Source organism: Emydura macquarii, unplaced genomic scaffold (genome assembly GCF_026122565.2).
Source record: "Emydura macquarii macquarii isolate MOO-44397 ecotype Brisbane River unplaced genomic scaffold, CSIRO-AGI_Emac_v2 contig_1348, whole genome shotgun sequence".
NCBI classification, from domain to species: domain Eukaryota; kingdom Metazoa; phylum Chordata; order Testudines; family Chelidae; genus Emydura; species Emydura macquarii.
The window spans coordinates 5914894-5938247 of NW_027131485.1; the positions used below are offsets into that span (position 1 = coordinate 5914894).

The 23354-nt window shown below is 43.9% G+C and overlaps 1 protein-coding gene across 1 annotated transcript; it reads left to right on the forward strand.

The window, feature by feature from the left end:
* Nucleotides 1-8262: 8262 nt before the first annotated feature.
* ZP2 (zona pellucida glycoprotein 2) lies at nucleotides 8263-17585 on the forward strand. The gene is made up of 18 exons (XM_067550981.1): nucleotides 8263-8333; nucleotides 8413-8489; nucleotides 8705-8788; nucleotides 8864-8958; nucleotides 9499-9660; nucleotides 10177-10221; nucleotides 10686-10850; nucleotides 11444-11540; nucleotides 11645-11826; nucleotides 12884-13010; nucleotides 14640-14821; nucleotides 14899-14990; nucleotides 15073-15197; nucleotides 15632-15821; nucleotides 16358-16493; nucleotides 16575-16671; nucleotides 17208-17294; nucleotides 17409-17585. Exons 1-18 carry the CDS (start codon nucleotides 8287-8289, stop codon nucleotides 17540-17542), a joined length of 2124 nt encoding a protein of 707 aa, XP_067407082.1. The 5' UTR covers nucleotides 8263-8286; the 3' UTR covers nucleotides 17543-17585.
* The last annotated feature ends 5769 nt before the right edge of the window (nucleotides 17586-23354 follow it).

Consider the following 23354-nt stretch of genomic DNA (forward strand, 5'->3'; position numbering starts at 1 on the left):
GTCTCTCTGACTCTGAATCATAGCTGAGATGAGCAGCCGCATTTCCACTGCCAGAATAGTTAGTTAATAATTACAAGCTGAGACGTCAGCCTCAGCAGGATAGAAATGAGAAGGCAAAGTTCATCCCAATAGACTACTTGTCCAGATCTCCACATAGTTAATGCAGCAGCTGTACACACATGCACCTTGGTTTTCCAGGAGGGTGACTGTGCCATTTGCCATTAACTCCAGTATTCTACATTTGAAAAGCATCTAGGTTTCTTTCATCTACCATATATCTCTAACTCCCTTTTGGGGCAAAATTCTGACTATACTGAAGTTAAAGGAAGCTTTGCCATTGATTTAAGTTGGGGCCAGGATTTCACCATTGGTGTTAAGAAGACAGATCTGGATTTTGACAGGTGAAATACTGTACAAGAAGCATACCTTAGACTGGGCAGCATTTATCTTTACCAGTGATGCTGTTTACACTGAAGTCCCATAATTGATTACATAAGATGGAAATAAACCCAAGATTATGACACTTTGCACCTATATGGTCCATTTTGTCCAAGGATCTTAAAAGTGGTTAACAAATATTGATTAATCTAAAAAGCATTGTTATCCCTATTTTACAGATGGGTAAATGGGGGTAGAGAGGCCCAGATGCTCAAAGGGCTTGAGGCACCTAACTCACATTGATTTCAAGGGAAGTTAGAGTCTAAATACTTTTGAGGACCTGGCCCAGAGAGTTTACATGACTTGCTCCTGTAGTGAGTTAATGCCGGAGCTGGAAATAGTGCCAAGTACTCCTGTATCCTAGGCCTCTTTTCTAATCACTACACAGCATTCCCTCCAATGTAACATATGGGCCTGACCCTGCAAACCCTTATGCATGTGAGTGGCCCCATTGATTTTAATGGGACTGCTTGTGTGAGTAAGGGCTACTTGAGTGAATAAAGGCTTTCAGGATTGCACCCTAATTCTAATTTGGGGGTTCAAAAGAATTCAAAATAGAAAAAGTAAACATCCATTTTGAAGCAGAAGCTGAGGAGAAATAATGGAAGACTGACTGTGTAATAAAATGCCCCCTTATCATCTATTCTGGTCATAATCAACACAGCTGCCATTTGACGTATTTTCTCCCCTTACTGTGTTCTACATTTAATTTGTATTCAACAGACGCCAACTGCAATAATTAGCAACAACAGTATTTGACACTGTTGAGCCTTTTACTATTTATTATGTTCCCAGGTGGAGTAGTGCTGGCAATTACAAACCTGTCATTTTACGTGAGTTAGGAGCGTAATTACTGACTGCAGTAAAACCTCATTCATCTCCCACAATTCATGCCACATAATCTGGTGAGGCCTCTACACAGGGTGTTTTTTTCAGATGCTGTTTAGGAGATCTTCAAGAGCTGAGCTTTTCAGGTGTTCTCCCACATGGCGAAAGGGAGTTGGACCAGACTGATCCCGTAAGGATGTGGTCCATTTCATCCTCTGATGCCTCAGAAATCTCTCAGACTCTTCAGTAAGTGGCAACTTTGTGTGACTTTATTTATATCACTATCACCAATACAGTCTCATGCAGCAAAGTATTTACAGTGCTTCTTGCCCTTTCCTAGAGGGCAAGAGAGGAACAAGGGTCTCCCTTCTTTGAGATCTCAGCACATACTAGATTAAGCTAGTTCAGGTCCTCACTTCCTTCCTGTATCTTCTTTTATACCTCTCAGCTGATGGTTAACTGGTTCATCAGCCCTCCCAGCCTTATCAGCTAGCTAGCTGTATATTCCTAATCAGCCTGCTCCAGAGGAATTCATTGGTGCCTAATGATCAGCATGCCGGCGTGCCTGTTAGCTCCCAGTACAGCCATACCAGACTGAAAGCATCTGATCTCGGAAGGTAAACCATCCTGGATCTAGGCAGGATGGGTGACTGCCTGGGAATCCCAGGTGCTGTAGGCAGCTTTATTAAGCCATGGGCAAGCTTGCACCTGCCCAACTTTCCCAGGTTCTCTGGCTTCCCTACTTCAAGCCTTTCTCAAAGTTCCCCGGCAGTTCACTTCCATTGTTTTGTGGGTCCTGGATGCCTACTTTCTTACTAAAGGGGCAGGGGCTCCAGTCCCTCCCTAACACCATCGAATGGGGCAACCTATCCACAACCCCAACTCCTTTTCCATCTGACCTTTCCCAAGATATCCAAGGCTATCTCAGCCACGGGCAGAGTTTTCTGTCACTGTGGATGCACTCCAGACTTAGCCTTTCCATTGGCAGGATCCAGTGTGGCTTCACCACATCTCACCTAGCCAGTGACCACCTTGGTACAGTGTCCACTAGGCTGCTTACCCATCTCCTTCCCTCCTTCACTGAGATGTTCTTTTAGAAATTGCTCCAAAATCATGGAGTGCAGAATTTCACTCATGCTCTGCGTATCTGGCTTTAACCAATGAGTAGCCCAATCCATGAATCTCTGGGCAAACACCATGTGCCATACATCTCTAGCCCCTCAGTGGTCCAAAACTTCTGCCAGTACATCTCCATAGACAGGCCCATTCAGTCTAATATGTCCACCTTAACATTATAGTCTCTGGCCTGTTCATCACTCCAGGCCATGTAAGTCTGTTGGGCTTCCCCCAACAAATAGGGTGTCCACATTCCTTGGTTCTAGCTGGCTCCTATCACTACCCTTTCAAAAATCACTAGAAATGGATCAGAGTCATCTGCAGGTCCCATTTTACAGTAGCCAACTCCCTGGGTCTGATTGATGTTCCCAGTATTGGGACTCACCAGTTTTTGAAGTAACTGCTGCTGCACTTGTGCTTGTTCCCTGATAAATTTCTGCAGGCTCTTCTGTTGCTCCATCTGCCATGTCAGCAAGGATTGTCTCTCCAGTTGGTGTGGTTGTTGGAAGGATTGCAGAGTCTGTTGTAGTTCTTCCTGCTGCTCCACTAACTACTGTAGGGTCTGCTCCATCATCCTGATGCTGAATCCTGGAAGCAGTTCCCCTGTCTGCTCTCAATCGCCACGACTGGGGGAGTCAAAAATCCTAGCCTAGCCAAGCCCCCAGTTATAATTAGCTCCCAGTATTCTGTCACAGTTCCCATCTCTCAGACAGAACAATTTCAGGTAGAACAGATTTAAGCCCTGACTTTGCACCATGTAGCACACAGACACAGTAGGCTCCCCCCCGCTACCCAATACATATTGCTGGATCTGGGCACTAAATGGGACCTAAGTTGGATCCAGCCTAGTTCAGGCCCACTGTCCCCTGCATTATAACAGAATGCAATTCCACTTGCATGGACAGCCCCTGTCTCAATCTCCATCGTCAAATAACATCATCAACAGCAATAGTTTTCTCACCAAATACTTTAAATAAATTTAGTTCACTTGCCAGTGGCTGTGTTCACTGTTTCACCTGCTACTGGGTTAAATGTGGAACCACTAGACAAACCACAGCTGTATGAAGGCACATGCCATGTATGCCACAGCGTGCACTTTTAATGTTTGGCATCAACATTTTTTGAGACAGGCAAATTTTTTCTTCCTTCACCGGATACTGCTGGCTCTTTTTATCTATGTTAATGATCCAGTAATGATATTATAGGTATGTAGTAAGTGCATGGTATGAGAGATGAGACACCGTCTAGTGTAGGCCTGAATTTTAAATTGTTAGCTATATCCCTTAGTTGCTTTAAAACTAGGGAGTTACAAAGGAATCTTTTCTGTGCTGCTCTCCAAAATTATTGGTTTCTATTATAAGGACGAATTTATTGGCTTTTGTAGCACAAAACACTGATCTCGGAGTAAAATCCTAATATTTCAAAATGAAAAGACCCACTTTCATTTAGAATGTTATTCCTTCTGATGAAACAGAGGTTTTTTGTTGCAAGTTTTAATTGGAGGCAAAGCAAAACTTACTTCAAGAAGAAAGAAACTACAGGACACCACAAGCCTTATTGTTATTTATGTTACAAAACCAGGCAGCACAAAAAAGATCAAACAAAAACTCCATCTAGTTCTAAAACCCCAGTGTTTGGTAGTCTTTATTTTTGTCCCCATCTAAAAACTTCTGCTTAAAATGTAATAAATGATTCAGTGTCCAATGAGATGAATTTTTCAGCCTGCATAGAGATTTTTCTTCTTAGAAGAGAGCTCAAAACTGTGAACTTTTTAAGCCTTCTGACAGTTAGAATGAAGCTTTTCTTTTTGTGCTGAAAGGAAGTTCCAAACCATTCCACTTCAAATTGAAATGTCTTACCAGGCTCGAGAGAAACTCTGCTGTTGTTGTACGTGTTGTTGTAAACTAATGAATTATTTAACTAGCAGTTTTCATTTGTGATTGGATTTCTCAACATCCATGATTATTGTTGTCCTATTTTCTTCCAAGGTCAGGGTTTAAATAAAATATACGCAGATAGACAAACTTTGAATTTTAATACCACAGAACCATTTGTTAGTAATTTTGTTCACAACAGTTCCAGGCAATTCAGAGCCCTGTTTTTCTTTGTGCCCAAGAGAAAGACAGAACTGTTGTGCCATCTGTTTTGCATGAGCTATTATCTAGCACAGGGCTTCTCAAACTGGGGGGTTGGGACCCCTCAAGGGGTGCGAGGTTATTATGGCGGGGGGGTCGGGAGCTCTCAGCACCCACACATGCTGTGCATGGCTGACAGCCAGAACCCTGCAGAGATGGGTGGCCAGAGAGCTGCGGCTGCTGACCGGGTGCTCTGAAGACAGCACCACCCACAGCAGCAGCACAGAAGTAAGGGTGTCATGGCATAGGGGAGTGGGTGGCATGGCATGTGGTAGGCTGTCACTTTTTTTGGGGGGGAGGGGGGATCATGACAGCCTGAAATATTTTCTGAGGAGGTCTCAAGAAAAAAGTTTGAGAACCCCTGATCTAACACACCATTTCCTGACTGCACCTTTTATAAACAGCAACTGCAGTATGGTAAAGCCATAGGACGGGAAGCAAGTAGGTCCCCTCTGCTTGTCTAATGAGATGTGCTGGTGCTAATAGGCTCCAGGATGAATGAATCCAGTCACACTGGGTAATTATGGCTACACGATTCAACGATGACGACGACAACTGCTAAGAACAGCGAGAGCTCAGTCTTCCAGTCTGTGCCCAGGCAAAACTCCCCCTGCAGTCCCTCAGGACCCATGTGCCAAATAAACTCTTAACGGTGCCTAGCTCAGCCCCTCCTGGGCTCTCAATGAGGGGTTTGAGAGCATGGAGCAGGAGAATGTGGACTAAGGTCCATTCCTGCAATGATCTCCACTCTGGCAGAGCCTCAGTGAAGTCAATGTGGCTCTGTACAGGCACAGGGGTCTGCTTGTGTACAGCTCATTGCAGGATTGAGGTCAAAATCAGTAAGAAAATCCTCAGAGGCTTGGAGAAGGCTGATGCCAGCTCTCACAAAGCCCCATCCATGCTCCTGATACTACAGCTTGTAATATTCACAAGAGCACACAGAGTGGCTTCATAGGGCCAGAGGGAATGGAGGAGTGTGATGTCACTTAGGCTTATCCTCCCTCCAACCAAAAATATTGGGGTTTTTTTGCAGATGTTCTTGCTGTCAGTGCCTAGGAGCAGAGGACACGATCTGGTCTTTTGCTTTTTGCACTCCTACAATTCAACCTCTCTCAGCAAATTCATTTTTTTTCCTGCTAACGTCAGTAGTGAATGGAAAGAGGACATGGACCTTATTGCCATCTGAAATGCTAGCTTCCTATTAAGGTCTGAAATAAATTGACATTCAAGGCCCATAGAAAACTGTGCACATGCGGAGAGGAGCGGCATTTCTCCAAATCACTAATTCACTCCTCAGTGAGTTTAGGTGTTCAGGGCTAGCCTTGGATAATGACATTTTTTCAAAAGTCAGAAAATCAAAGAGAAAAATGCAAAAGCTGAAGAGCGGGAGACATGCCAGTTTTCCACAATGGAAGTGATATTATTCATCAGTTAATAACAGTGTTTAGATCCTGCAATGATGAACACTATAGAAGACCCTAAAATAGATGGCAAATATTTCTATCATCATTTAATTCCTGAATTATTTTTCCTACCGAGCTCAGAATCTAATTATTCTTTCATGTTTCAACAATCCTACTGGGTGGAATTTAATTTCCTGAGAGGAGGAATGGTGGTGATTTTCTGTAGTTTAAGTAGCACATTTTGAATTCAGAAGTATAATAAAGCAACTATTTATTATCTTAGCATATTGTTGGTTAATCACCTTCCAAAAACTCAAACTAAAAGACTGAGATTATGAGCTTCTGATTCTGCTGGTTCCTCTAGATTATATTTATTTCCTTTTTATACATTGACTGCTCATATGCTGCCACAAGCTAACACAAGCTTTCTATTCAGTGTATAACCTGCTGCTAGACATCCAGAAGCCACTCAGATCCACTAAGATCCCTAGGGTGTGAAATGTAGCAGCAAAAGGAAGGCATATCCCTCAGTTAAAAGAACCACCACTTCCTCCTGATGTTTTCCCCAAACTACCAGCATCACTTTTGTCTTACCTAGATCGAGCTTTAACCAGCTAACTTTCCTTCTAGCCAGTCTTTCCATTGACTTCCAGGGACTTTGAGTCAGGCCCTGGGGAATCAAATGAGTGTAACTGGCTACAATTTGGCCCTAAACTGGAAATATCAGATCTGTTTCATTGTTTAAAGGATATGGACTTGAATCCGAAGGTTTCCTAGCGGTGAAGATTTCCCGCAGTACTGTTCGGTAGCCATATTTCTAGACCACAGTGATGACACCAAACCAAATTAAAGAGCAATAATATATTAAAATAGCTTCATGGGTCTAGGGTTTGTCCCACCTGTTCACTCTGTAATATGTTCTTTCTGAAAACAAATACATTGTGTAAAAATACTTCTATGGGTCTAAATTTGACAAAGATATATCATTCAGAGACAAGGTGGCAAATCTGCCCCACCTTTTGATTTACTGTTCCAGGGATCTCAAAAAAGTGTACTTCTTACCAAACATGGGCCAAAGGTTAGTCCCACTGATGTCAATAGCACATGTCCCATTTACTTTATTGCAACTAGGATTAACCTATATCTGATCTAATCTATTTAAAGGTTTTAGATAGTACTCATAGGTAGAGGGTAATTTAGGCACCATATGTTTTGCAACACCTTTGCACATCGCCTTGACATAGTGGTGCATGACAGTGTTGACTCTGAATTTCCCATTATTTCATATGACTACCTTCAAGGAACACTGCCAAATACATAGGTTCCCAAACTAGCTACAGTATCACCACATGCTGGTGCTATAGCAGCTCTGCTATGCAGAATACTGGTGACAAGCAAACACAACACCAGCTGCCTGCCACCATTTATTATCAGAGTCTCCAATACTTTGACCCCATCAACATCTGGGACTCCAGCTCTCTTCTTTTTCAAGCTGTTTTTCCTACCCATGATGCCATATCAGAGGGTGAGGAAGTGCCATACATGGCTGCCCAGGTTACAAGATCAACTCTGAGTATGATTATATAAACTGCAGGAAGAAAGATACTTAATGTCTAAAATACTTAGACCTTGAACAAAGCTACTACACAATCCCCCCATGCACTAATTTAACATCCCACTCACTAATTACCATCTCTAATCTCAACAACTTTCTACAGTTTCTACAAGCAATCTCTCAGAAGTCAATCACTTTTAAAAATAGGTTTCTCTGCATTTTTCTACAAGCCCTGGTGAATTCAAGAACATCAATAAAGCTGAAAGATAAAATAAATAACTAAGAGATGCTTATAGAAATAAGATTGCAACCAATATTTGGCTAGTAGTCAGTGCAGGCAACAAGATAGTAGGACTCCTGGATCCTCTTTGTAGCTCTGCCACTGACTTGGGACTCCATCCCTCCAGTAAAGATAATGGCAAAGAGCCCACTGAGTTCAATGGGAACAGGATTAGCCTCCAGCTAAACAGTTTGAGCTGAAGAATAGATGTGTGATTAAGGCCCTAACCCAAGAATTACAAAATCCATGTTCAATTATTAGGTCCACCTATGAGATCTTAGCATTAATCACTCTGTGACATAGATCCCCTATCTGTATAAATGGGGATAATAAATTCCCCTCCATTTATTGCAGCCCAGAGCTGGGACAGGTGCAAACCATCAGCCTCAAAGACAGCTGCTAGCAGGTGATGCGGAAAGAATCCCAGGTGTTTTCCAGGAGCTGCTCTGATGCTGGGGGCTGCAGTGCCTCCTATATAACCCCCTGCAGCCAATGGGGGTGTGAGTTGAGTTGGTCTGTTGTTTTTCAGCCATGGGGTTGCTTGAGATACAGCCAGGCTGGGCCTTTTACAGCATGTGGTAAATGGAGGCTAGGGTTGTTCATGGGGAGGGGTCTGTTTGCTGTGCTGGTGTCTGAGCATGTTTTTTTTATTTACAGGTTGTTTGTTTTGCTTGGTTGCCTTATGGCACCCTTGACAGCTGGTGTCACTAACTCCATGGCTCTAAGCTTCTCAGGTAACAGGGTGTTTTCCTCAGTAGGGTGGGGGTGGCTCTTGTCTCTAGGCTGGTCAGACAGCCTTAATGAGCCTGGGGTGTACTCAGAATTTGATTCTTCTCTCTGTCTGTTGGAGTCAGTGGAATCCATCATATGAACAGCCAGTCTGATACTCATCTGGTGCTCTGTGTTGTAAGGTGTCTGGATCAGACTGATTATGCATTTCCTCTTGTAGGGACAGTTTCTTGTCAGTCTGACAAAATGTTGATTGAGTTTCCTAGAGAGCTTGGAAGTAACTTCTGGCAAGCCTATGTAGTTGGTATGTATGGTGCATGTCTAGCTGACTTCTTAGGGTGACTTCTAGCTGCCCAGCTGACTAGCTTCTTCTCTCTAGATGCGAGTGGTGAAGAGATTGTAGACTGTGACTACATGGTGGATCATGAGAGGCTGACTCTAACTGTTCTCTACATGAACTGCACTAGACTAGAGGTAAAACAGTCCCTTTGCTTTGGGCATATGGGGATGTGATACAGGTTCTCAAGCAACCATGAGTTTGAGGCAGAGCAACTGCCAGGACACAGTACGCTCCTGGGAACTTGATCAAGTGGTGCAATACTTGAATTAGGTGTGGCATGTAACCATGCCACTTAAAGGTGAAGCCTTAAAATAGCCAGTATAACATTCCACAGGCCAACTTTTGTTGCATGTTACTGTTGAAGTATTTGTAATGACTGCTTATATTTTTGACTTGTTCATCAAGTACAGGTTGACAATATCATACTGATCCACCTAATCAAAGATGTCAAACAATACATACAAATGGCTTCTCTGATTAAGCATTCTACTTCTGTGCTTGTCTAGTTTATAACTAACCTACTTTCTATAGACTATATCTATTCAGTTGAGGCAAACTTTCAGCTTGGACATAAGCCATCTGTGAGGGAGGGCTCTAACTGCTGATATGAGGCAAATCTAGTAATGTAAAATTATGCCACTTCATCTTTGTGACCCATATATTGTTACCTGTAGCATGACAAACACCAGCTGAGAATAAAACTGCTGATGCTTAGCAAGACACTTACAGAGGACAAGAATGTAACCTACAGTGTTGGCTGTGAGGCTCTTCAAGCAGATGAAGTGGTCCCTACTATTTTTACAGGCGCTACAAACTGTACTAAAGACTTCATGGCAGTAAGTAATGCAGTTTGACAATCCCTAATAAACGATTTACTTCTGAGGTCAAGCTTTAAAGAGAGTCTATAGGCACATCCTTTGGGTAGTGGGTGTGAGGAAAGAAGAGTGGGGTGGATTTTTTTCCCTTCCTGGTCTCTATGGAGACTCAATACAACTCCAGTTCTAAGCTCTTGCTAGTTACCTTTGACTTATCTCATGTGCTCTGCCAAGCCTGTTCAGAGTCTGTGGACATCTCCACAGTCTAATGACCAGAAGTTAGCATACTTATGTTCCTAAACTACAAAGGAAAGTTGCATTAGTGTTGTCTTCCTCTGTTCTACCATAAATGTAGCTGGCCCTGAGCCACTACCGTACACTTGCTTTGAAGCTAATGCAACACAATGCTTGCATTGCTGTAACGAGTTGAAGAACTTTCATGGTAAGGGAGACCAGGAACCTCCATGGCTTGATACTATTTCTTTACCTATTTGAACTGTGTGCCTTGCACTCAGCTTCCTGTCCCTTCTCTTTCAGGTTGTATTTCCGAGACTCATTCCCAGCTTTGCTGATGAACATGTGGTATGAAAATTCTTTCCAAATGAGGGCTCGGGTTTCCAAAATAGCATGCCTCTAAACTAATGTCTTGCCTGCTGCAACTAAACTTGTTCAAGTAACACAAGTACCTTGATATTTCTAGGGTTGGATAGCAAAGCTGCAACTGCTACAGCCTTAACCAGTGTAGATAAAAGATTTTAACTTTAAAGAGTGATTTAACTATGTGACATAATTTGGTTTTAAGATCTGAATTTGCTTTAATGTAAAGGCTGCCATGTTGCAAATTGGTATCCCTTAATAGTTCTACTGCGTTTTAACTGTTTTCATAATTAACTTTAATCAAGGTCTCTAACTCTGTTTTTAAACTGAAGTGTTAAGTCCCTAATCTTGTCCTTACACATGCTCAGACCAGGCTGTATTGCTTTAGAACCGTGAACATATTGTTCTCTAATGTAAAGCCTTGTCTAACCAGAACTCTCAAATTACAGACTACAGAATCTCAGATGGCCTGGATTCTGTCCATAGATGATGGAACAAGAACACACCAGCTAAACCTTCAACAAGCCATGCAGCAAGGATATACATTCCTAGCTGACAGCAACAACCTAATCTTCCGGGTTTCTTTTGGTGCTACTGGAGTCACCTCTTACAAGGTGGGTGCTCTCTAGAGGAGAACTTGGTAGCAACAAAAAGCAAAATATGCTATATACAAACCCACTACTATTTGCATAACGTTTTATAAATGGTGCAGGACCATCCAAATGACCTAAGCATTTTAACCTTGACTTATGGGAATACTAAGTAGCTTGGCTTTTTTTTTTTTTTTTTTTCTTCAGCATTTATTTGGTCTTCTTCTAACTGCACTTTATCATGGCCTCTGAAAATGGAAATGCATGGCATGCCCCTATAATGTATTCCTCTTATATGGCTGAGATCAACTGCCTACTCACCAACAGCTGTAGCTTAACTTCTGGCTATGACACCAAGTGGTGCAAGAGACCCTAGAATGGAGCTTGTATGTCCTACTCAAGAACTCCTCTGCCTAGGAGTAATGTGACAGAGCTAGTATATTACTCCAGTGGCTATTTCTGCTCCAACAGCAAGTAAATAGCTGATTCGCCCTGCAAGACTTCTCATAACCTCTGAACTTCAAAACTAGCTTACTGAATCCTAATAGACTGACTTTTATACCTGGGAACCTCACTATAAATAACCTGCTGTTCTCAACCATATCTGTCCTCTGCAGCAAGACCACCAGAGGCTATATACTCTGGCACTCAAGCTTTCCTATGGGCCTCCTGACCAGAGGCTAACTGTAGAATCAAGAATGATCTGTGCGCCAGGTAAAGCTTGGTTTCATCAGAAGAAACTCCTTCCTCTGATGCTACAGGGACTTCCTGTGGCAACTCTAACCAAGGTAGAAGTTCTAACACAGTTATTCTTGCAGGCCCAGCAACCTGTAACTCAACACACATGACTATTGCCATCCCAGCTTTCCCAGGGATCCTCACAGCTGTGAGTTTAGAGAATAGAAATATTCCCATGAACCAGCTTCAAGCAAATGGAATTTCTCTAGACAGCAGGAGGGGAGTGAAGCTGCACATCAACAAAAGAACCCTGAAGTCCAGAGTAAGTACTAGGTTGTGCTGGGCTATCTGACTCCTTCTAGGAATGGTTCTGATTGTCATCTACTGTGTTGTGAAATGATGTGCAGACCATAGATGGAGTAGAAAAGGATTCGGTTACAAAATCTGACTGATATAGAAGGCATCTGACTAAATTGTCAGTCCTTCTCATGCCACTAGTTGGCAGGTGGCTGCGCCTCTTTACTCTTAAGATTGAGGTGGGTAGAGAACCTCTAATACAGCTAAATTCTCCGTCCCCATTATGGCAACCTTCTTCCTGACACATTTGGAGAGGGCTGGTAGAGATGGGGCCATGTGTGGGTATCTGCTAAAAATCTTCCTGCTTAGCATTTGGCAATGTCTCCTGTCAACTCTTTTTTGCTACTTCATCAAATTCAGGCTGCTTGTTCTAGCATCAGTAGTTATGACAGCGAGACAAGAGGAAGGATCATGTCCCTAACTCCACTCCCATGCCAACCTGGACAGACCACATGGGTGCTCCATGCTTAGGGTAGCAGAGTGGTGTGTTTTTTTTTGTTTTTTTTGTTTTTTTTTTTTTTAACTCAGTAAGGATACTAATCTCTAATGGATAGGATGAGATGAGGACAAGAGGAAGCTGGAGACATTGTCTGCTTTTGGCCAAGAATGGTTCTATGGACAACCATAATGTGGTGCAATCTCTCTTCAAGTAAGAGTTCAAGTCGAAAGAACATGGACCACGTGCTGACTTTGCACCAAATTACACTTGAATGGCTCACCTGAAACTTTAATCTAGGACTAACATGCATAGTCCCATAAATACACTTTAGATCTAGCCCATTACTGACTTAAAATGACTAAATTTCTCCTTCCTCTTGATCCAGGAGATGTACTAGGATGGCTGAGAAGTACTTTCTAAGACACTAGTTTCTGGCTAGATTAGTCTAGTCTAAATGACTCTGATTCCAAGGACAAGTGCTAAATTGTCCTTCTGGGGACTGAACTGGGAAACAACTACTCTGTACAGATTTTTTTTCCTCACTGACATAGATACAAAATGTCACTATCTTGGTCTCTTCCAGCTGTATGAAGAGTGCTTAGGACTCCAGTCATATGTGGCATCTCTAAGGCTAACTTTCCATTTTCTTGGAGAAATGGTATCCATGGTGACTTACCCAGAGTGTCCCTGTGACCAACAGGCACCAATAGGTAAGACACATTAATAGACAGTATAACTCTTCCTATTGCAGTGCCATTTCAGCTGTCCCTGTATGGCAGTGAGAATTCAGGCTACCAAGATTTGCAGCATTTCATCTCAAGGGGCCACTGACTTGCATTTCCTTAATGCAGGAGAAGGAGTAAACCTTCCAGCACATCACTTCATGAGTCTTGGGCTCCTATCTTTGTTGGGTGCATAATTGGCTAAAAGTGCAGCTCTGGCTGCTGCAGACTCCCAGTAGCTGGCAAGCAAATTCCTATGCTCTCAGCACCTTGTCATGGAGTCCACTAATTGCTCAGTCATGTCTCTTGGGTCTAATATGGATGCCCTTCCTTTGCCAGTAAAGACAGTTTCTCACTTCCTTGAGTTGACCAATAAGGTACTCTAGACATGACATGATCTACTGCTTGCTGGTGGGAGGCATCAGTCTCTGGTCACCTAGCTCACGTGACAGTCCACACAGTAAGGAATGCTCTCCTTTCATGGGAGAGTTGGAAGGGACAATGAATCGCAACTCGAGCAATGGAGAAAAATCTTGATAAACCTGGCAGCAGCTGCTGCAGGGATGATTGTCCCCCTTCCCTTATACTCTCCATAAGAACTGGCTGAGACTCACCCCTTGTTTACCTGCACTACAGGGGCTGCTAATAGACTAGAGTAGTGGTTCCCAACCTTTTTGAGTGAAAGCCCCACTGTTTAACATTAGGGAAAACACCCACTCTGACCCCTCACTGGTCAAAACAGCTGTAACCACAACTCCTTATTCAGGTAAAAGTAATTTAAGCCTTTCCTGGTACAGCTGCCATTGCATCTGGTCCTGCCTCTTCCTTTCCCTCATGGACTGAGGGACATGGAGGCCACAGGCACTAGTGGGCTGACTGGGGTTGATCCAGGCCCCCACCAGCACAGGGTTGCTTCTCCACTCCAGCTGGGCACTCAGCCAGCCAGGGGCACTACTCTGTTCCTGCAGCATGGGGTTGGGGGGAGTGGGCAGGCTGCTCCTCTGCTCTGGCTGGGCACCCAGCCATCTTGAGGCTGTCAAGGGCTGCTCTCCCACTCTGGCTGGGCCAGAGCTCAGGGATGCTACTTCATCAGGGAGATCCTTTTCCACCCCAGCCAGTGTGGGGCTTGAGGCTGCTGCACCCAGCTAGTGTGGGGCTGGGGGGACTAAACTACCTCAACATTAGTGAAACATCAGACTCCATAATGTTTTGGCATCCTCCCAAGGGGGTCCCACAACCAAGGTTGGGAACCATTGGATTAGTCATACACTAGGTACCCTGGTCTAGCTTGTCCTACCAAGTTAAAAATGTGCAGACTCCAGCCTAGTCTCAAACCTGACTGCTCACTGAACCATACAACACTGTTTGTGAGCAGCTCTGGGTCCTTGAGCTTCCTGGCTCGAGCAGTTTCTGGATACCTGCTCTCCAGTTCATGCCATACAAAAGGGAGGCAGGGAATAATCCAGCAGGCTCAGGACAATTCTCAAGGTGATCAGGGCCCTGGACACACAGCTCAACTAGAATACTCTAGTCACTGAACTGAGGCAGGGGTTGCTGCAGCCTCATGTCCTGGATTCACCCGACCACAACCTATACGAGACTCCTTGAATGTTTCAGCTGCTGTGTGCACTCAGGATGGCTACATGGACTTTGAAGTGCTTAGTGACAGGACCAGACCTGCACTAGACCTGGATACCATCAGGCTAAGAGATCCTACCTGCAAACCGATCTTCAAGTCTCCCTCAAATGACATGGTTCGGTTTCACATACCACTGAACGGGTGTGGGACAAGGCAGAGGGTAAGTGTCCAGCACAGCGACTGCTAAGGGAGCATCAGTGGCAGGGCAGTCACTAACCCTGCTGTATCCCTCTGCAGTTTGAAGGCGAGAGGACCATTTATGAGAACGAAGTGCGTGCCTTGTGGGCAGACCTACCGCCACGCAGGATTTCTAGAGACAGTGAATTCAGGTCAGTCAGCTGAGATCCAGTCCAAAACAAAAAAAATTGCTAGCTAACCTAGTGCTGAGCTGCAAACTGTTCTGTATTTCAGGCTAACTGTAGTGTGCACCTACAGAAGTGGTGATGCCTCTCTGAGCGTAAGGATAAGCAGTCTCCCTCCTCCGGTTTCTTCAATAAATCAGGGGCCTCTCTCCTTGATCCTACTGGTCTATCCAGGTAAAGCTTGCATTTGGGTGCTAATCATGGATGGGGCAGAAGCAAAGTGGCTCCCTCCATAGTCCAAGGACTTGGGACCAAAGAGCTCTTTGGTCCCTACTAGCCAAAGAAGTAGACCCAGATAACCACAAACCTCTCCTTGGGGTGGTGGGAATCCTGAACGGCTCATCTGTTGCATAGGCCTGGCATACTGGGGGTTTTTTGCACTGGATTCCTCTGTAGTAAGAGGATCTGTGTGGGGCTGTCCAGTCAAGCTTAGCAGGCTTCCCGGTCTCTCAAAGAATAAAGCTAAATCACTCACTTGCTGTCCTTCTAGGCATACATCTGACTTCCTCCTATAGCCAGACTATTCCTGTCTCTAGACTGATTCTCCTGTGAGAATTCCTACCTGCTGGGTACTAGGCTGTGTAACTCTACCTGTGCTTGGTTTTCAGATGCCTCCTACTTGCAGCCCTACAGTGATGACCAGTACCCTATTGTGAAATATCTGCGGCAACCCATCTTCTTGGAAGTGCAAGTTCTAAACCGCAACGACCCCAACATCAAACTGATGTTGGATGACTGCTGGGCAACGCTATCACAAGATCCGAGCTCTCTGCCCCGGTGGAACATTGTTGTGGACGGGTAGGTGTAACACAACGTGCTGTAGGAACATGGGCAGGCCAGCTGTACTGAGATGTTGAAGGAATGAGTTGCTCTGAAATGCTGTGCAAAGGCTTGTTGGAGGAGCTCTGAGAGCAACCTGACTTGTACAGTCAGGTGCCTCCCATGGGCCTAGGCACAAAAGGCTGCTGTCTGGCTATGATCTGATCAACAAGAGTGTAGGTCACTGTAGCATTAGGTCAAGCTAGTCCTCGAGCAAGCGCACTCCTTACTGCAGTCATTAAAACTCCAACTAACTCAAACAATACTTTAACCCTTTTAAATGTCTAGCCTAGAAATGTTTGGCTGCCCTAATGCAGACTTGTGAGGTCAGGCAGACTTCTCTGAAACAGTTCTGAAGGTCTCTCTTGGGCAACAGACTGACCATTAAACTTGAATGTTAATGAAGTAAACCTTATTCCAAGACACTGGTCTCTACCTGGCTTCAACTCTGGCCTCTCGAAGAAGCTGCCTTCCATCCTCCACCTCCTATGACTGTCTACATGTATCGCCTTCAGGTGTGACTATGAATTGGACAACTACAGGACTGTGTTTCATCCAGTGGGTCTTGCAGTCAGTTATCCCAACTACCGCCAGAGATTTGAAGTGAAGGCCTTTGCCTTTGTATCAGGTGACAAGGCTCTCACTAGTCTAGTAAGTGCAGTTCCTCTTGTACTAGCTAAATGCTAGGGGTTTCCTGTGTGCCACATGGTTTTTCCCTTCTCTTTGCTCTAGGTGTACTTCCACTGCAGTGCTCTGGTCTGTGATAGACTTCAGCCAGACTCCCCTCTGTGTTCAACAAGATGTCCTCTGTCTGCCAGAACCAAACGAGGTAGGATCTAATCACCCTTGGCAACCAGAATATCACACAGAACCTGGTGACTTACTGTAGCAGAATCATAAGTAGAACTGGAAGGGAACTGGATAGGTTCTGGTCCAGTCCCTTGCAGTGAGGCCAGATTATGTACTATCTAGCCATCCATCCCTGACTTTTTTCCTTAGTTCAATTGTCACTGGTGGTTTAACTGCCTAGGTAACTTGTTCCTGTGCTTAACTACCCTTACAGTTAGGGGGGAAAAAATCTTCCCAACATCTAACCTAAATATCCCTTACTGTAATTGAAGCCCGTAACTTATTCTCCTTATCCACAGACTTATAAAGGTGATCGTGTCCTGTCTTTCCCAAACTGAATCTGAGTTGTATATACTTGACAATGAGTGGAAAAATTTTTCTAAATGAGTAGAAGTCATGGCTTTTAAACCTCTAACTTCTGTTGGCCTTCTCCAGGACAGAACTTGAATATAGCCTGCTAGGTTAGTGTATTTCCATGGCCTCCAGTTAATCATTTTGGTTGCTGATACCTTACAGATGTTGTGATGCAAGCAGAGAACACTGGTGTAGCAAACTTGCCTGGTCCTGTTATCTTTGTATCAGATGAATGGTCTTCCACCCACGGTATGGAACAAGCACTTCTCTCTTTTATGTAGCTGATGCATGTTTGATGCTAATTCGACTGTATTGCAAAATATTCTGGTCACTAATTTGGGGTTCTACCTTGTCTCTCTACAGAAGAAACTCAATGGAGAGAAGGAGCATGGACCACTGTTACAACAGCATCTACAGTGAGCCTTGGCCTGATGGTTGCTGCACTTGTGCTGATGGCTCTCCTTAAATCACTGAAAAGGAAAAAAGTTGTAATGTAAACTGTCACTAAATGACTGACAAAATAAACTGGTGCATACAGCAGTTTGTGGGGACTCTCCTTACTTCAGAAGTGGCTAGTTTCAATATAAAGCTTCTAGTTTTTCAGCAGAAGCAACTCCCACTTGGCTCATCTCTAAGCCTAGACTAATCAGCTCATCCCATAGCACAAATCATTAACTAAATCATAACTGCCATTAAACAATGGCATTGTCCTAAATATGCATTTTCTACTCTAATCAGCAAGGAGCAGTTGTTGTAGTTAAACACCTTCACCTCACTTCTCCCCACACTAGTGCAATCTTCTAGGAAGGGTGCAGCTGTATCTACATCAATGTCAAGGCCCACCATTAACTTACAGGGCCTAAATTCTGTTCTGGTGTAGCTGGCACAGCTTGCAGGGCAGCTAAATGTAGTCCAGGGTGTCACCTACTCCCTTGAGTGTTAATGGACATCTTGTCTGCCTCAGGAGAGGAAGGAAAGTGAGTAATAAAGCCTGTCCTCTAGGGAAAGAGGAAGGCACATGAGCCATGATCCTGCTGCACAGGCAAGGGAGACCTCCTTTTTTTAAAGGACTAGTGAAGAGATCACTGAGTGGTCCATTCAGGATGTATGACAATACTGGCTTAGGCCTAGGAAATACAATCCTGTAAGCTCTCATCCATAGCTGTGGCCTTCTCCAAACTCCAGATTTGCAGAGATGCAGTAGTAGAGAACAAAGTGGCATTCTGATTCCAATACTGCATTAGTAAATAGGGTTATTTTACTGACAGCTAGTCTATCAAACACTAAAATAGGGAAGTGATACCTACAGTAAATGTGGAAAGGGAGCATGATGAGGAATGTGCAGTTTCCATCCAAAGCCTACGTCTAACTAAAAATTCCTACTTACTCTGACCATGGCCTACACTCCTAGTTTTATGCTTGGTGGGCACACCTCCATAAAGGCAGGCTAGTGGAAGAATAGAGGAGTGTTACCATAGCCTGATGAAGAGTTTCCTTTTAGGAAATCTAGATATATACCCCTTTCAAAGCTGAGTAATGTGTGGCTAATTTAAAAAAAAAAAAATTTTTTTAAACCAGCTGACAACCCACTCTTTTGACAATTTGCAATATTAACATATAGCTCCTCTTCTCTGAGGCAGGACACTAGCTTAAGCCTGCTCTTAGATAACTATAATCACATCTAAAGTGATTGTATATTCTTCCTAGCTGCTGCATTCCCATCTGGGGAAACACAGAACTGCTACACTATCTAGTTCCATGGAAGTAATGCATTTTTTTCAAAACGTGCTTGCTCTCCTAGTCATAAAATAGAATTTTAGTTTAAAGTGTCTGAATTGTGATTTCCTCCCCATGAATAATCATAAATATCTCACTGCCTGCTTTCCTCATCACACAATCCTATGGGATCACTATAGCTATCTTAGGTGGGCAAGAGCAGAGACCATTCTTGCTCTTTGAAAAGCCTGATTCTTTCCTGTTCTACAACACTACTTCATGACTCAATCCTGTTGTATATAAAGGGAAGCTCAAGTAATACCAGTGGGGCAGCACTGTTAGAATTCTGTGGGTAGTATCTGAGGGGGGCTTCCACTGAGATTTTTTTCCCTACATCTCCTCACTGGGCAAATCACCTTCCTTGCTCCAAGGGCTGCAGTAGGAGGTCTGGTCCCATATGTCATTACTCTGTATTGTCTACCATTGGAGTATAGCTGTTTGCATGGGGTGAAATGAGATAACTGAGCAAACAGCACTTTTCAGAGGTCCATTATCTCACTTAGGATATCTTCACTTGAAATATCATGGTGGAAAAATGACTAATGCTAGTCTCCTAGTCAAATTTCAATTGCAGTGTATGCATTTCTCTTGTAGAGTACTATTGGCCAGATAATGACTAGAAGTAGCCCTGCTATTGCTCTTAGTATATGAAAGCAACTGCCTCTGAAAGCAGTGCCTCTGCTATTCTACTGCTGTAGTGATAAACCCAGTGCCATCTGAGGATTCACCAGTCATTTCTTCCATCTAGGTAGTCTGTCCATGTAAACTACAGCTCAGTAGTAAACTACAGTTGCCCAGACAGTATGTAAACAAATACAGCCACCAGCTCTGTTGGCCAAAGCACTTGGCAGTAGGAGTTCTGATAATGATGTAAATGTACCTTTCTAATGCTATAACAGGTGGGGAGGGAGTGGCATGAGTAGGGGAATGAGGGCATATGGCAGCTGAAAAGGCTGGGCTGGCACCCTCTCTAAGTGATTCTCATAGTACCTGGTCAAAACTAATTTGCATTAGCTTCTGTCCAGGCTTACTATGTGTGTGAATGGATGAATGCATTGCTTAGGTCTGCCCTCTCAGGAGGGGTACTGTACAAAGAAAACCTAGCACTCTGTCTTGTAGAACATGATAGTTCCTAGAAGGGCCAGGTGTGGGTAAGGAAAGGAGTGGTGTGCACACTGGCACAAATTTTATTCAGGGTTATACAACTACAGTGTGGCTTACTCAGCTAGGTGTGTGAACACAGCTGCAGTCCTGCAGGGACTGTTGTAGTGAACAACTAAAGGAAGTATTTTTTTTTTTTTTGGAAGAAGCAGTTGGGCCCCTTCTGCCTGCATTGTGACTCTCGTGCCGCTGTGCTACAGGAACATAAATTGTAATAGGCTTTTCCACCAATGGGCAATAAACCAGCATACTTTAAGTGGCTGGGAGACTGCACCTTAGAAGGAAATGCATAGGGAGCAATGAAAGCTAACAATCTCCTTTTGTTTCCCTTTTGTCTCCTGCTACAGCATTAATCCAGCCCGATGTCTATCTCTAAAACTGCCAAAGCAGCTCTTGTAAACAGCTACACCAATAGTGGAGGAATTCTCCAATCCTTTTTGCTACTGCCCTTTCTAGCAAAGCTGCATTTCCTCTGGCTCAGTGGTTTTCAACCTTTTTACATTTGTGGACCCTTAAAAAATTTGAAATGGAGGTGTGGATCCCTTTGGAAATTCAACCTGTGGTCCACAGACCCCTAGCATAGAAGTCTTAGACTGAAAACTGAGTGAACAGAATACGGCTGTAAATGTTGCATGTGCTCAGCATGGCATTTGACGCAGAGTGAGAAAGTGCGCTAAACTTTGGGCTTCTATGGTAATGACGACACTTCTGGGTTTTGAATGTAGGTGAGGACTATTCACATACTTTTGGTTGATCAGAAAAACAGAATGTCTTTTCTGGAATCTGAAACTTTATTTTCATAGTCACCTTTCACAGATCCCTTAGATTCAGGCCTGATCTACACCTACCAGCAAATTCAGCAGCAGTCGACAGGAGTTACACTAGCTACTCTATGTAGCTTGTGAAATTTATGTCGACTTCCTAAATTCTGTTCTGTGCACCATCTCCGTTGCACCAATGGGAACTGTGTACCTGTCAATGCAGCACTACTCTTTTTCTGGAGGTGTTTTTTTTTAAATCGACTTCTGGATCAATATAGTGGGTCTTCACTGCTGCTCAGTTGAACCGGATCAATTGATCTGACAGTGGAAAATTTCAGTGTAGATATAGCCATAGTGTGTGTGGACACCCCTGCGTCCATGGACCAGAGATTGAAAACCACTGCTGTCTCTGATTCATAAGCAGACACTCTAAGGACCAGTTCTGCAAATAACCAAGTATCTTCAATGCCTGAGAAAGCCAATAACTGCTAAGAGGTAACAGCAAGTTGCAGGACCAGTCCATTGGTGGAGAACATCCTGGGAGCAGTTGGGCATGTGATTCATTTCTATAGGGAAGTGGCATGTACAATGAAGGCACTATTAGCAACAGAATTAAACAAAGCCTATATGGAATTATTGGTTTCCATATAAAAATGAGGCATGTAGAAATTGCGTGTTTTCAAAGCCCCTTTGTAGGAAGATGGATGTTTGAAGGATTTTTATAGCATCATTCTTACCACTATAGTTAAAGGTCTGTTGTTATTTCCATTCCTTTTTCTTTTTCTTTTTGAGGAACAAAGTCACAACATTCAAAGTTAAGCTAGAGCCATAAGCCCAGATCCTCAATGGTATTTAGGCACCTAAATATCTTTGAGGATTTGGGCCATACTGCCTTAAGAAAGAGATGCCAGCCTTAGCTTAGAATTTTCTACACACTTTGTGCTGGTTTTGGAGCAGAGATATACGTTGTCAAACTGTTGCTTTATGGAGTTCAGTATCAACATGGGCCTCCACTGCTTACCTGTTAAATTCTGAAAGAAGAACCTTTGTGATTTCTCCCTTGCTGCCCCTCATGCTTGGGAGGACCTCCCCATAAACATCCACAAAGTTACCTCATTATTCACCTGCATATCCCTCCTCAAAGTCTCCTTTGCTGGGATGCCTGTAGAAGACTTGACAACACTTAGGCTGCTGGAGTGTTGAGATCACTGCCTACCATGCTGACACTGTTTCATTGTATTCACCTATCTACTGTTGGTCTGTATTCTTCTGTTGTCTCCTGTCTTATAGGGTGTCAACTCTTTGGGGCAGGAGCTGTTTTCTTGTTCTATGTTTGTACTGTGCCTAGCACAAAGGGGTCCTGGTCTGTGATGATGGCTCCAAAGCACCACAGTCATACAAACAAATAAATCATAATTATAGAACTGGGACTGGTTTAGTGGTCACTGCAGGAAACTAGATAACAAAACTCCTGGATCCCTCTGTGGCTCTGCCACCGATTTTTGGCCCAATTCTTCCAGTCAAGTTAATGGCAAAACTCTCATTGACTTCAAAGGGATCAGGATGAGCCTTTTATTAGACAATCTGAGAGAAAGGGTGGGTGGATTGGTGGTTCAGGCCCTGGCCCAGAAGTCAAGAAATCTGGGTTCAGGTACTAGCTCTTCTCTAAGCTTCTTGTGTGACCTTAGCATTAATCACTGTCACATAGATCTGTCTGTATTAACACAGATAATAATCCTTTCTCCCACTCTTTTTCTGTGTTGTCTATTTATATCGTAAACTCTTTGGGCCAGGGACTGTCTGTCATTGCATTCATACAGCACCGAGCACTATGGAGCCCGATCACAGTGGGGGTGTGATGTGCTACCGTAAAGCAAACACTCATTAATCTCTTTGTGTCTCACTTTCCCCCATCTATAGAATAGTGTTTAACAATGTGTCTCTAGGCCCTTCCATCATTCAGATAAATATTGACTACAACCATTCCTCTATTTCCCAGGGGGATGGGAGGATTCATTCACATTGGTAACAGTTATGGCAAAGTAGATATTGAGAAACTGTCCCTCCTGAACAGAATTACCCTGGCAATGTAGCGTTCCCAAGGCGGAGATACTGAGGATAGCGCCCAAGAGTGGGACGCCATAGAAACCCCACGGCTGAGCACAAGGCTGTTTTAGTGTGCAGAGGAGAAAGGCAGTACCCAGTGCATTCCTGGTTAAGGGGCACAGGGCTAGAGCAGCCTAAGGCTGCAATACAAAGTGTTCATCTTTCTCTAGCTCATCAGTTATTTTGCCCCATCTTCCTGCAGTGGGAGGAAGATGCGGTGGGGAGGGGGAAAGGAAAAGTGCATACCAAACTAATCTTAAAGGTGGAGGGAAACAGCAAATTGTGCAGAAGAGAATAAAATCCCCTTGAAAGAGGAGCTTTGTCCCTAGCCCATCCCCTCCTCACTAATTGCAGCCCAGAGCTGGGACAGGTGCAAACCATCAGCCTCTGAGGCAACTGCTGGCAGGTGATGAGGAAAGCATCCCAGGTGTTTTTCAGGAGCTGTTCCAGTGCTGGGGCTGCAGCGCCTCCTATATAACCCCCTGCAGCTCAGCTCAGCTCAATG